The 15,369-nt window shown below is 42.8% G+C and overlaps 1 protein-coding gene across 1 annotated transcript in view; it reads right to left on the bottom strand.

Annotated features, from left to right (window-relative positions):
* LOC107218025 (alpha-2A adrenergic receptor) overlaps positions 1–5,943 on the bottom strand; it is a 199,578-nt gene extending 193,635 nt beyond the window's left edge. Inside the window, exon 1 of the mRNA XM_046735487.1 lies at positions 5,359–5,943. Coding sequence (XP_046591443.1) covers positions 5,359–5,940 — 582 coding nt within the window. The 5' untranslated portion in view covers positions 5,941–5,943. The remainder of the gene's footprint in view (positions 1–5,358) is intronic.
* Positions 5,944–15,369: the final 9,426 nt, after the last annotated feature.

Here is a 15,369-nt window from a genome sequence, read left to right on the forward strand (position 1 = left end):
TTCTCGGACTTCTTGAATCGTGCCTGTACCTACCATCCGATTCCCAATGTATACATGCATGTGTCAAAGGTGCACAAGAGTGTGCAAACGTAACTGCGTCACGTGTGTATACCTACACAAGTGAGCGGGATTCGCTTCAATCTCAACGCTACTCGAACGGTTCTTCGATGTTATACACATATAATATGTTATATTTCCTATATGTTGTACATATTTGTTTTGCCCGCTTGAACCCCGCGAGGTATCGAGTCCGGTGCGCGTATACCAGTCAATTTATTTGGGTACTCACAGATTGGCCAAATATAATACAGCTGATTATCCGATATCAATAAAAGCTCACCCCTGCAGCCTCGATTTGCGGTAACCCCTCTTTTCGTTATAGCCAGGTGCCGCCCTTACACCCCATCTCTCAATATCCGCAGATCGGTTTACGCAAATATGTGTATATTCGAAACCGAATTTCTCGTACTTCTTGGTATCGCGGATATATATCTGATACAAAAAAATTTCACAGTTAGCTCCTGAGTTGACCACGGATTCGGCGATACCTTGTAGGAACTCAACTTTTTATCGGTTAAGCGCACAAAGAAAGGTCAGATAACGTCCCCGACGAAAGTTCAAAAACACACGGCAGTTCGTCATTATGTTTCATCGGAAAAAGGCTTCATTGTGACGAATGAACAGATTTTGATCAGGAGAAAAAAAAATAATAATTCTATTCACTGTAAATCACAGTAAATAATGTTTTACTCTTTCTTCTCACTCGGTATTAATTTTAAAATCAATAAGTAAGTAATCCTTAAGTGAGTCTTGATAAACTAGTTTTTCTTTTTTTTTAATCTGAGCAAGTTCTTGGCTTCCAGCTATGTTTATTTTAGAAAGTTTACAACTGTTTCAATGGGTCAAAATTTGCAAAATAATTTAATTATACATCAAGTACTCACAACAAGGCAATTGACGTCAATTCAATCGCTTACTATCCACCGTTTTAATTTAATACGTTCTTACATCACGCGGGAGAATCAATACAACCTGATTTTTCCATAATGCGAAATTGCAATTTGAAACTGGAGAACTTATCCGGTTTTTCTACACCAGAAATGCTAACAGAAACTCTTCCGCTATCCGAACTTGAACTTGAACAAACATCGCATTATTATTAGCCAGATAATAATGAGCAAATTCCGCCCCTATAGACGGGGAAAAAACCTCTTTAGCAGCAAGAAACTTATTACGAACTCAGAAGTTTTGACATTTTATTACTTCAGACAGCTAGTATAAAGCTCGTATCATTGTGGCGTATCGTAGGTTTTAGCTAGGTCTAAGCTAATCACTGCACGAGGCTAAAAGAAGTGCAGAAAGTGCTGGACCAAAGAAAACGGCAGCGTCTCAAAGATGAAAGGCGTGTGTACACAGAGCTTGAGTATGGTGGGTTACATGTTTCTGGCTTAAGTGACGCATCGCATAGAACCTAGAAACTTGCGCACCAAAGCCGGGTCAGGGTGTCTTTTGAAAAGTTTTCGCCTAAGCAATCTCTATCTTTCTCTATATACTCACGCGAAGACTGTTCTCAAAGGTTTTCTTTATGCCGTCGAGTCTGCGAGCGGGATTATGCCATTTGTGGCTGGAAGCGCCGTAAGATTGTTTGAATTTTCAGCAAAGTTTCTCACACTTCTTTCTTCAGCAAACGACAGCAGAAGTAAACGTGGTCGCACTGTTTCACGTGTCTGCAGTTACTGTTTTTTTCTTCCCAGATCCCAGATTCTATTGACAGATGATATCCTCGCAAACGAGGTAGTAACGGTATACGTTACCCGAAACTGGTGTATTTGAGAATTTTCAGGGGCGAAATTGAGCTCTTTGAATATGTGATACCGATCCCCCGAAGCGGGAATAAAATCACCGTCATTTCCGATAGGAAATTGGAACAAAGCCGTTGCCGAATTGGATTTAATATATTATAGCGTGAACGGTCGTATAAAATTTGGGAACGTGTTTTATGATACCTACCAAATATCTTTCAAACTATCCTCCCGCACCGTGACTTGATCCGTTTCTTTGCGACTGAGAAACTTCGAAGCGGATGGAGAACTTGATAACCTAAAATTGACGAACTTCATTACAGAAGAAATCCTGAAAAGAATTGTTCAAAAGATTTCAAAGTATGACTAATGTTCCTTTCTCATTTATCGGTTGCGAGCGATTCTCTTAAAGCCGCGTTCAGCTGGCTACTTTGAACTCTGAAAAATGCTGTGTAATGTACACTATAGATATTACCGAAGTATGAAAGCTCCGTCAAAAGAACATCAAACACTTCCGATTCAGCATCTATTTCAATTTTCCTGAGTGGGAGAAACTGATCTGCAGTCATTCCACCATACAGCCTTCCAAAGGTGAATGCCAACCATTTATAGCGTGCCAGGATTGAACCACTGACGGGAGGGATTTTTCAAACAAATCGAAGCCGCGTCTGTCATTAGGTCCCAGGGATTAATGTTCAAGGGATTTTCTTCACGCAATACTCGTACTCCAGTGGCCGGAGAAATACGGTTTATCGCCGCAAGTTGACTGAACCAAATTTTCTCACTGCATAGGTACATCTATACCTAGTAGCGACCCGACGAGAGATAAATGTACTGTTCACGTTCGAACTTTTCAAATTCAATCTTGGCTCGAAGTTTACTCGAAGCCGCGGTCAACACATTCCGACAACCCTCAAGTAATCATGTAACATTCCTCATGAAATCGTTTCTGAGAAACTGGTACCTTTCCGGAAACTCACACCTTGAAATTAACGCAGATATACTGTATATACTAATGCCGTATTTCAATTAATCATTGGAGAACTCGACCAGACAGGCAAATTGTTCGTCACTATCAAGCCGAGAATTGTTTCTCAGATCAATCTTCGGTAGATGCATAGTCTCCTTGTCATGAAGGCGGCATTGTGGTTACGTAAGGAAGTTAACGATTCCTCAATTCCATGGATTTGAGGTGGAAATGACGTATCGTTCGATCTGTAACAACTTCGAACCGTGCCATTCGTGTAAAGTCATTCGACTAACGAGCCGTGAGCTTTTGCTGTACGTTTTAGTACTACATCGTGCAGACTCTTGATTGTAAAATTATGGCAAGCTCTTAACCATTTGAATCCGTAAACTGGTGAATGCATGCTTGATTTAAGCTTGAAATTCAAGCGACAGTGACGATGGTGTATTCCGATTATAGAGTATCGCCGATATGATAACCAGTCACTCCTGGGGAGTCGATCATGATTCGAAGGTGGAATCAACCCGGGTTGATTCTTCAGCGATCAAAATGGCGGCATAGTCGTTTCCGTGACGAATGTGAAGCTGTTAGAGCGAAAACGAAAAGGTTTGACGACGAGCTTTCGATCGAAACGTGATCCGACTCGAAGTGCCCCGCAAGAATTCATCGACGGGGGGGTCAATGCACACAACTCAGCTTCCATCGAGTTCTACCAATAGAGTATCAGACGAATTATTCAGTTCCATTGGCAGAGTGGAGCGATAGAAGAACGAGTCACGCTTATTGAAGAGTTTCTGAAATACATTGAAGTGTATAAAGACGATTATGGGAACTGAGGTGGCGAGGAACTTCGAACGTGAGACAAGCGAAGCTGAGAAAAAGTTATGGAGAATACATGCAGGTGATGAAAATGTGGAGATAAAATGTGTTTTCTACAATTCTGATAGATTCGAAAGGACATTATAGAAAAGGTGACGTCGCAAGTTTCGCTAAATTAAAAAAGATTTCTACATTTCTGAGAGCGAGTTTCGTTCATACGTATATTTTGATACAATCAGCAATTTGTATCACTGATTGTGAGTTGAATTTGTGGGTTTACTAAACCTTGATGCTACGTACAAATTCATATGGACTTCTTGGGATACCGGTTCTTGATGGGGCTCATTCACGGATAAGCATCTCGAACAGTCCTTGCGGCCGACATGAACGGCATTTCATCAGAAGGAAACTGATTTTTGTTTCCGCTCGAATTGCAGGATTTGTTATGGAATCATTCAATTGGTGAGCCGATTGCTCTGAATTGATTCGCACTCTTGAGTTGTTTTTACCAGATAATTTTTTCGTCGTCACGCGAGCTAGATAAATTTAGAAGATATAAAAACAATGAAGAATTGAAATTTGTCGTCGGAGAGGTAGAATTTCAAAGTGTTATTCAAACAAACTTTGTAATTAAAAATTCAAACGGAACCGCCCGTATATTACAGTTACATATACCTACCCCAGAATCATCTCCGTAATTTGAGTGCCTCGGTCGTTCACTCCATCAGAGCATATTAATCCTCTCATATTGCATAAAAATGATTAAGGAGGAAAGATGAGATGAACATTCAGGAATAGTTTATGACATTAATATCAACAAGGGAATAGTGCACTAATATAACCTGGCTGTTTTATTAAATAACCTACTAATATCGTTAACTCAACTTTGGCTACTTTACGAAACTCTTCGAAGAAGAGTAAAGCTCCATTTCAGAACTTAGGAAGTAGCGATCAACTTTTCTCTCGTCATCAAATTGTTGGTCCAAATGGAGAAATTGAGGAGGAATATAAAAATGGAGTGAAAGGCATTGAAAATGCGTCATTTTTGTTACCAAGAACATGCATGATATAGTGCACTGAAAAATCGGTCAGTGAGATTATGAGATACGGTATCAGGCTAACCTGTGACTCTTCACTTGCTCATGGATTTAAAAATAATCTCTTGCGTATGTGCAATAACCGAATTGTCGTCCGATGATTGCTTGAAGCGGCTAAGGATTACAAGATACGATCAAAGGAGGCGATAGACGGTAAGCGGAGTTTTGTAATCATACAATACGGTAAAATCTTAATACACAGACCACGAAAATAAAATATCTGAGTCGTGATTAAGTATCCGAAATCAACGTGACAAATAAAACCGTGAATATTCTTTCCATGTGCGGTTGCACGATACTCCACAGAGAAGAACGGAGCCGTTGATTTACCGATAAGAATAATGTGTAGGTCAAGAATGTGCCAACGTTGTTTCAATGTCAGTAATGGAGCATATAGAAATGTCACGGGATCCCCTGGAGTGCTGGTGAGCCGGTGAGTGACACCAAACACGGATTACTCCGAACGGTTGTCGTTTATCATTCCGCAATAAGCGGTTCCGAATGCGATTACTTTTATACGGAGATAATGATGGTATCGCTAAATGAACGCGAGCAGACTTGGCAGCGTATCTGAACCATGAGAAGGACATAAAATATTTACTGCGGGAAAATTATCCGCCCCTCGGCTGGAACGAGGAAAAGGTGCACGAAAATTGGCAAAACGGGTACTTACCCTACATTTTGGGAACTCCTCCTCGGGAGTTGGCCTCTTCCAGCCTAACAGGGGCGGTATGCAGACCAGTGCGGAGAGGAGCCAGACCAGGGCGATCATGAGTGCCGCCCTGGCAGGGGTGCGTTTTTTGAGGTAGTCCACGGCCTGCGTGATACTCCAAAACCGATCGAGGCTGATGAGGCACAAGTTCATGATGCTAGCGGTGCACAATAGCACGTCCATAGCGGAGTAAATGTCACACCACCAGTAACCAAATATCCAATATCCCATTATCTCGTTAGCAAGAGAGAACGGCATGATGATGAGGCCGAGGAAGAAGTCGGCGACGGCCAGACTGGCAATGAACCAGTTCTGAATGTTCTTCAATGCCTTCTCGGTCGCGATTGCGATTATCACCAGCATGTTGCCGACCACTATCACTATCATAAGCAACGTAACGACTATCGAGGCGAGCACTATGTGCGGTAGGCTATAGCCCGAAGGGTACATGCCGCTGACCACGAAGACGGTGTCGTTGGTCAGACTGGCGTTCCAGGCGTAGCTGTCGTTCAGGGACGCGTTGAAGGAGCCGACGTCCTGCATCGCCTCCTGAAGCCTGAAGAGCAAATCTCCGCCGCCACCACCACCACCTCCGCTGTCGATGCCCCCGCCCCCAGCCCCACCACTCCCACCGCCACCCCAAGTCATGTTTTCCTCGGATATGGTGTCCGCGCCTATGCTGCCACCGTAATCCATGTCGTTTTGCGGACTCGCCATGTTCCTTCACAACGGGGAATCCCGTCTTCTACGGGGAAGCGGCATCTCGCGCCGTCTATCGGGTGCGACTCGAATGCATCCCGAAAGTGAATTTTTACCCTCCCTGTAACCTTCTGTCTTCCTCCACTGCACAATTTACGGCGATTTACTACGCGGGTGTCTTCCAGAATTTTTCAATCGCTTTCATTTTTACTTGGGGAGTTGGATTTTATTACTACTCTTTGAGATCCCTTGATTTTTGGATTAATAATCGCGCACAATGTTTGGTTAGCTTAGTTCCCGAGTGAAGAAGTTGATGAATTACTGTCCCTTTATGTTTTATCGGTTTGTTTAATAATTTGGACCAAATTTTAGAAATCTGTATGTTTGTTTTCAACGCCCTGCTGAGTTTTGTCTACCTTGTTATTAATACTCGTTACTTGGGACTATTAGGAGATGAGGTTATTGCTTCTGACATACTGTTTTGGTAATTCGTTATGTGGTTGTCGTTTGTGTCTGCTGATAGCTTCCTGTTCGCGTACCGCGTCAGTTTGAGTGAACCTATCGTTCAACTTCGTTTTTCATCTTTAATTTTCAAGCGTGTATTATCGATCGAGAAACCAGCTCATGATTACTTAATACGCGAAGAGTAGCTATACGGACAAGAAAGTGAAAAAATTGGTCCCGCTTCGTTAGCTTATATAGATTAAGTACTTTAAGACACACAGTTAACGTTATATAGGTATAGGGTTGATTACGCGTCGACAGTGACTCGAATTAAATTCCCCACCGAAATTCTCGCTTCACCATCTGATTCAATTTATATTTATGCATATGTATATGACTATGACTATGCATGTGTGTGTACGTATGAGCGCGAAGCTGTCACTGGTTCTATCTTCCTTCGCTTCGTATCTTAACTCCTAAGTTTTAACTTCTATATTACAGAATTAAGTTTAACGCTACTGTAACGCAGCTTTTGCTATTAAACTGGCTAGAATAGGCGGGGAGGGGAGTCTAAGCCTTGGATACCCGTACTGCTCCGACCTGCTTATTTCTTTCGAATACCTCGAAATATTGAAAGATATTACGTAGACGATCAAAACGAAAATTATACAATGTTACACGTTTATTACGCCTCCCGCACTTGGTGCTAGGCGCGTACACTTATAAATAATAATTCAATCACAGAACGCTACCTATACATGTATTTACATATAATTATAATACGGTTGCGGGGTATGTATATATCTACATACAGTTTGAGTGGAGTAATGTGTATGGTATTGGTACAATAACTGCCCGCAGCACGTGGATCGGGTGCGTTGCTCATTCGCAACAAAACTGCAAAAAGTTAACGATATTTTCAGCTGCCAAATGCCGACGTACCAAGTACAGCATACGTGCAACGCGCGTATTTACATCCACGCATATCATGTACATGTGTATCATCGAGCCTGCAATTACAACGGATTGAAGCCGACAATATCAATAATCCACGGGGTTAATTATTTGCTAAGTAATAGCATTTATCGAATCAATTACATATATACATATATGTACACACACGTATTCGCTCAGTTTAATAGTTTATCGTGCTGCGAATCGCGTCCGAATCGGGAGATATTATATACCTCCCCAGGTTCTATCCTCACGTATATATAGGTATATACGAGTATATACAACTATTTACACAAATTATTCCAAATCTCGCTCGTATCGTCCCTCACATCCTTAACAAAATCCTCTTTCCGCACCGGTGACTAAACAACCTCACAGCAAATCTCTACTGCTGTAATTCGCAGGCGCCTATACGCAGCCCCGTTTCTTGCTGCTCGGATTTCGCTATAGGGTGGTTATTACGTCTAAACCAGGGGGACGAACGCCGTTGCCGATTGCCGTGGCACTAAAGTATCGGATATCTTCTTGCTCTCAGACAACGGGAGCGGATCGTTTCCGTGTTAGTCAACGTCATTCTACACCGAATTTGAATCTCGAAATAAGCCGGTCCAAGGAAACAACGAAAAAAGGTTTTTATTGGTACACTGGCGATAACGGGACGCCTATCGCACTCCGAAGTATGAGCAAGACACTCTGTACACAATTATTTCTTCCTTTCTCGCAGCGCCTAAACAACTCCGTTAAAGATAAACTGCAGTTTCTTTCATCACACTTGCACAATCGTAGGGAACACACTTCACTCGCAAAACTGCCGCATGGCGTTGTTGTGTTTCGTTCGTTCGAAGAGCGGATTGCGTGCGTTTCTTTGCCGCTGTTACAAGGTTTATCGTTGTTGTTGTTATTTATTTTGTTCATCGGCAGCTTCCCACCCCGTTGAAAAGTCTCTTTCCCTTTGGCGTTGTACCTTTTAGTCGGGAACGAGCCGGGTATAACAATAAGTTCGAGGATGGTGAGGACGAAATCTGGCGTTCCCGTGTCTCTCTCGGCCCTTTCTCGCCCTCCTTCCTTCTCCTCGTTTTAACGTTTCTTCTTACTTTCTCCTCCACTTGCAGGATGCTGCGGATATAATTTCGAACGAACAACCCTCGTACCCGGCTGAGCCTCTTCCTGCCTTAAAGGGACGCTGCCTGGCTCTCGCCGAAGCTGCCGGCACACGCCGCGAAGCTTCCGGCTACCCTCCACGCCGGAAAGGAGACTGGAAGACTCGGCCAATCCGGATTCTGCGGCTCCGTGCAAGTGTATGTGCGTAACCGCGGTCGTTACGACGCGAACGCTTTCGTAGAATTTAATTTCCCAAAGGAGCGGAGAAACTAGACCGTATAGCTTCTTGTAGCTCCGCGATGGTGTGACGTCGGAGAGCGATTTCAACATGCGTGAGAAATGGTCTCAGAATGACCACGGCGTGACTCGTGTAGCCTCTCACCTTAACCGCATCCCTCGGCTACTTGGCTATCTATCTTATGGATTTCAGGTGTTTGGTCTATCCGCTTCTCCTCCTCAGCCTTCCTCCACTCGTTGGTCCCTCGACTCCACGTCGGGTCCTAGAGTTTTCGCGCCAAGACGAATGCCGGAGGCACCTACGGACTGTCGTCCGGTTCAGCCGGGTGGTCGAAAAGCCGCTTCATGCTACCTCGCCCCAGCGACGACGCACTCGTCGCTTCGCTCGCGCGGTTCTTCCGGCCAGAAGCACATGGCACGGTGATCCCTGGTCCCCGGCTTCTGCGATCGACTCGCTAGTCGCGAAAATTAGAAGCCAGCAGGACCTTGACCGAGGCTCTGAGGCACGTTGGATCGCCTGGCACCGACAGGCACCGCTCCGGAAGCTCAAGGTCCTGGTCCTCCTCAACGCCGAGCCGGAGCCACCGAGAAGAAGAGCTTACCCGGCACCTTAGCCATCGAACAAACGACACCGGATCTTTTGTTCCCTAAACTGGACTTCTCTCAGCCTTGTTCTCGATTTCACCACTGGGGTAAGAAATTTCTATCTGCCACTGATTCGGCTCACCCTCGCGCCTTCCCACTTATTCCACTTTTCTGTACCCTTCGGTTCTCCTATAGTTATTAAAATTCTCCTCCTTCTTTTTCACTTCTTCGTTCCATCATCGAGCAGCCGTTCTCTGTGGGCTCCTCGCCTCTTTGATATATCTTCACCCTGACTCTATCTCGTGCTTTGATACGGAACGCGTTCGCTTGTTTTTGTGAACCCCAGTTTACCCGAGCCCGTAAGCTTTTAATTTCGGTTTCGTTTAGGCCACCTTTCACACCTACCGTTGTTTAGGGTATATTATATCCGACAGCACCGTAATACTTCGCTGGGGATATCATTCTATTACCGCGGAAGATTGTTTCAATTTACTCGAATCACCGGGGGTCGATTTCCGGCGTAATACTGGCTCTGATTGATCGTATTAAATTAATTTCACTTCGAACCGCGTGAGAAGGAAGCACTTCAGTTCTCCCGTTACCACACTTGAATTTCAATTAAAACCAACCGCGTGGCGTACAAACGTCTAATTTGACGGTTCACCCAGTATTTATCCTACTGATCCGACCCGGAGAATCCGAAGATCCGGTAATCCTCGAGGTGATTCTGTCCGCAAGTGGACAAATCACACGCGTATACGCTGCTGTCGGAAATTGCATTCTCCCCGAAGCATTCTCGGTAACAAATTCGATGCTGGATGCTGCACGAGAATATTACAGCAACATCACGTGCTCGTTGACCTTCGCGATAACGTGTCACCGAGATCCGCGTAGCGATGTAAACCGAGTCCGATTGTAATGGACCAAGAAACTTGGAACCCCGTTAAGGCGAAAATCACTTTCAACCACGGATGTCGAATCAGCGCAGGAGATGAAGTACGAGCGATCCGACCATTCTGCGTTCGCGAAGCACACACCGCGCACTCTGAGAACTGTTTTATGATCAACGTCAACACTGCGATACACGGGGCGGTTTCCGGTCTCTCGGTCGCGAAATCGTCGCTATTTGGCAGCCGTGCGTCGATCAAACACGCAAGGTGAGAATTGGCCTACTGGAGGCTGCCGGGCGAAATCGTCTGACGGTAGCAGCGACGGGGCGCCGTCTGACGGAGTCGGCGCTACAGGCGCACGCGTCGCGGCGCCGTTGTAACAGCTGACAGTCGACCGGCGACGGTCGACAGGCAATGGCGGGGATTGGCGGTGAGGAAGGGGCGCGGATGGGAGGGGGGAGGGGGGGGGGGTGAGTACCCCAGCAAGAAATTGAACCGTTTCGCGGATACGCGCAGGACGAGACAAGGACGCGCGCAACAAATCTGCTGTGTTGCATTTTTTTCAGTGAGTTGCTCGCGCGAGGTTCTTAGTTTTGAAACAGCGTCATTGTCAGCTTATGGATATATCGCGTTATTAGGAGGATGCTTCGCTCGATTTGGATGTAGACTGACATATTTCGATATATCTGAATCCAAGAATCTGACGTATGGAAAGGTATGTAACAGCTCGATTTGACATGCAATTACGAATAAGAACTTGATCAGAACATCTCTTTTCATGATATTTTTTTATTTTTGTTCAAGATTGGAATTATTCATCATGTTTTTGGTTGAAATTTCATGACGAATTGAACTGTTCTGCCCATTTTTACATTTGAGATTTGTGAACTTGGATAATTGGAAATATGAAGCATCCCCCTATGCGTGTATGGAACATAAAATTAGATTGACAGAACGTTGAAACAAAAATGTGATAAAGCAAAGAATCACACAGTAACACTGAAGTCGTATGTATAATCACATTTTATTCGTGAATTTCGGATATAATAGTATAATCTTGTATACATTCAACTTTATTTATTATTTTTCGGAACAACCAGCGAGCCCAAGGAGAAACCTTTTTCAGACGACGTGTAGTGTATTTATTTATGAATAAAATAAACTATTACACTCATCGGAATCAACCAAATCATATCGATTTCTTTTTAAAAAATCAATGAAGCAGTGTGATTTTTCTAACATTGTCAGTAACAGGGTGTTAACAATTGGAACTCACTGTTTAAACATTTTCTTATCGCACCAGAGACTGTTGTGGTTATGTTTACCTCGATGAGGTCAAATTACACGTGTTTGAACCTTTGTTTAGTCATATTTCTGTTTTGACACATTGTGGAGATGACTGTAAGTCCCATTCATCGTTGAACATGCAACCAAGATTCTACGATTGCACGCGATTCGTAGAAAGAATCCGCGTGGCGGAACTTAATTGAATTTTCACATTAACATCAGAAAGCTTGGGTCTTTGGCTTACCGCTCTTTGCTTACACACCTTTGCATTAGCCATCAGTATGATTCTCCTATAAATTCTTCGACTTTGTACAAAAATGATATCAATATATAGTATTTACGTACCTACTTCGTGAGTGTAGAATTTAATGAAATTGTAGTATCGACTTGCATTAAGCATATGAGTTTTCTGAACCACGAATTAGATTTGCTATCCATTTTTTTCTTTCCGCTTGCTTTTCATATTGCACAACATATGACTTAATACATGAAGAAAAACATTTCTCAAAATCTGATTCTTTGATTCAAAGTACTAATTCGTTTTTAACTTTGTTTTGAATAGAACGCCACACCTGGCATAAAAAAAATTTTTCCTCTTCGAAAACAGTTAGATTGATCTTACTAAATACCTTGATTCGATTGTGCCAAAGGAATGGGATTGCAGGCTCAATTAAACGATAATATTTTATAAAATGAATCAAACTTATTCAAAAGTAAAGAAATGATCTACTGGTTGATAGGAATTATCAACAACGCTTACAGGCCGATTGGGGTTGTTTTAAATGAGCTGGAAATAAATCGTCTTGCTGAATCGCGGGTTTAGCCTGAGAAATATTTTTCTCGTTGTTACAACTATCAAAAATTACCACATTCACGAGAATGTCTCAGTAATTTCTTGATTGTTGAATTTTAAATATCTTGCAAACCTTTGCCGTCATAAATTGCCAAGGTTGTGTAGTCTACGATCGGATCTGATTCGGTGTAGCATCATGCAACAATTGTCAGTGCGCAAGTATGGTCGGATAAAAATTGAGATATAAATGTGACCAGTACCAGCAGGTTGAGATCACAATGTAGAATAAATAGTAAGCAAATTCATTTGGTTCGTTAACTCACTTTTCCATTAGCCTTACAAGTCCTATGAAATATCGTAAATGGTTTTCAATGTACTCTGTCAATTCTCAAAAGTTAGGTATTTCTACAAATGGTACAACGTGTAGTATGCCGAACAAGAGTTTTGATCTGCAAAAATGGTATGAAAAAAATCGAGTATTTCCAGAACCATGCACTCGAGAGACACTAATATCTTCTAAATTTCGTTTTACTGTCTCCAGTTCGTGGAAGATCGACTTTCCGGTGGAAAAGCACGAAATTTTTCAAGAATGTGACGAGAAGTCTGTTTCACCGTATACGTGAGCACTTGCCAAATTGTATTCAATTTACCTATTCAAATCCGTTTTTATAATGGAAGGGAAGGACAAAATAGGAATGATAAAAAAAATAAGTAAAATGAAGCACAAAAAAGTGACGTACAGTCGGACTGTGATTACTCCTGGAAAAATCTTTATCAGTCGCGATCACGTCTCTACTTTCATACGTGACTTTATTATGCAGACGAAATAGCAGCTCCATTGTTGAACCTATAATTTGGATGTTCGTCATGGGAATTTCATATTATTTCAAACACAAATTACAAATATTTCTGGAGAAGAAATTTCCATAAACGGTGCTGGAATGAGTTCTGGAGCGTTTAAGTAACGCTTGAAATGTCTCTCACTTTAATTTAAAAATTGCGGATTTGAAAATCTCTCTCTCTCTCTCTCTCTCTCTCTCTCTCTCTCTCTCTCTCTCTCTCTCTCTCTCTCTCTCTCTCTCTCTCTCTCTCTCTCTCTCTCTCTCTCTCTCTCTCTCTCTCTCTCTCTCTCTCTCTCTCTCTCTCTCTCTCTCTCTCTCTCTCTCTCTCTCTCTCTCTCTCTCTCTCTCTCTCTTCTCTCTCTCTCTCTCTCTCTCTCTCTCTCTCTCTCTCTCTCTCTTCCTCTCTCTCTCTCTCTCTCTCTCTCTCTCTCTCTCTCTCTCTCTCTCTCTCTCTCTCTCTCTCGCTCTCTTTATTTCTCTGCCTCCCTCTCTTTCCTTTTGAGCAGGGAGTATTTGGATAGCATTAGGAAAAGATCCGAGGGGATGAGGGATGTGATGAAAAAAAAAAAAAAAATAAAAAAAAAAGAAAACAAAAAAAAGGCTCCCGTATTTTTTCGCCCTCCTCACACGGCTCAGCCGCGCTTTCTGCGGATATTCGAGTCACTTTCGCAGGGCGAACAGCATGATTTTTTAGTCCGAATGAAGGGTGGAAAGCGAGAGTGGGAGAGAAACAGAGGCTTCCATGCCAGCTCTCTTCGACAATATGCTCTCACACCCCTGTGGGAATAAAATCACCATTGAGCGACAATGACACGATGTGCCTCCTTTGAAGGGAAAAGGTCGGAGGGAACTCGGCTGCCTCCGGGTCCACCTGATCCGCTCGTCCAGCTTCAGCTTCCTGAAGCCTTACCTCGGATCCGTAGAAATTAGAGGTGGCCACAATTTAAGGGCACTGGGGCCGGATATTTGTCAGTCAGGCAGTATTTTCCTAGAGGAATAATGCTTTACCCGTGGAATCAAAATACCGTTAGATTAATTTCAACGTTCAGAGCCAGATGAAGAATTAGTACAATTTCTCTTTAGCACATTATTGGGGCATCTTAGGTCCAAACGCACACGACGGTTGAAAATGTCGAAAGAAGTCATTCTTTGCTGTGCAAATCATTGTCTAAGTATTACTTTGTCACACTTGGAAATGCTGAAAGATTAAACGACTCACCGCGCTTGCTAGAGCTTTGTCTGTTTCTCAGGCAGGCTGGCCACTGAAATTTCAGCCGTCAAATGCGGCTATGGATGGAGGTTGTGTTGGCGATGCGATTTTTTTTTAGATTAAGCAGATCTCAAATAGTTGATGCGGTGATTCGAGAAGGCTGGAAAAATGTTTATTCTTAGTTGGCCGATAATTGATCACAGCTACGAATCATCGCAACAATGTAACCGCAATTTGTAGATGACGCGTGAAACCTTTACGGCTCATGTCCCGTTTATAGTGAGTTGACTCCCTTGACTTGTGAACGAAAACGTTGTTGCGATACGATTTCATCGACCGATCGAATTCAATTATCTTGCGCATCCGCAGTCGGTCACCCAGCCTGCTTTGACTTTCACCATTTCCCGTTGATATAATAATATTATGATTTGAATGATGATGCGAATGATTCCATATTCACAGCGTAGAATTTCTGGTTGCATTTCGTTAAGCGTTGAATGAATTGGGTACACGAACAGAGAAAGGATTTGTTGAATCTACCAAATATGGTGATCAATTCAAATAAATATCGTTCCACTCAATAACTCAGAGTATTGTACAGTTCACTTATTTGTTGAATCGTTAGTAAAAAGATGACAACATTTTCTTGTCGCTCACATTCAACGTCATATTATCTATATTCATTATTCCTGTTTCTTTTCTACTAATGAGAAATATCAAATGTCATACCGTGTATTCAATTTCTTTTTGTTTTGTGATTATCAGTTAGTGTTGAAAAGTCTTGGGTAAACATGATTGGCAATTAGTTTTCTTGTGGATCGCATTTTAACTGCATCAGCTAATCTCGTTTTTGATCTTTTTTTCTCACTTACAAGTAATTATTCCATTCAATTTTTCTGACGAAAGTATTGTGAGTAACGTTGGATGTAC

This window comes from Neodiprion lecontei, chromosome 1, assembly GCF_021901455.1.
Source record: "Neodiprion lecontei isolate iyNeoLeco1 chromosome 1, iyNeoLeco1.1, whole genome shotgun sequence".
Lineage (NCBI taxonomy): Eukaryota > Metazoa > Arthropoda > Insecta > Hymenoptera > Diprionidae > Neodiprion > Neodiprion lecontei.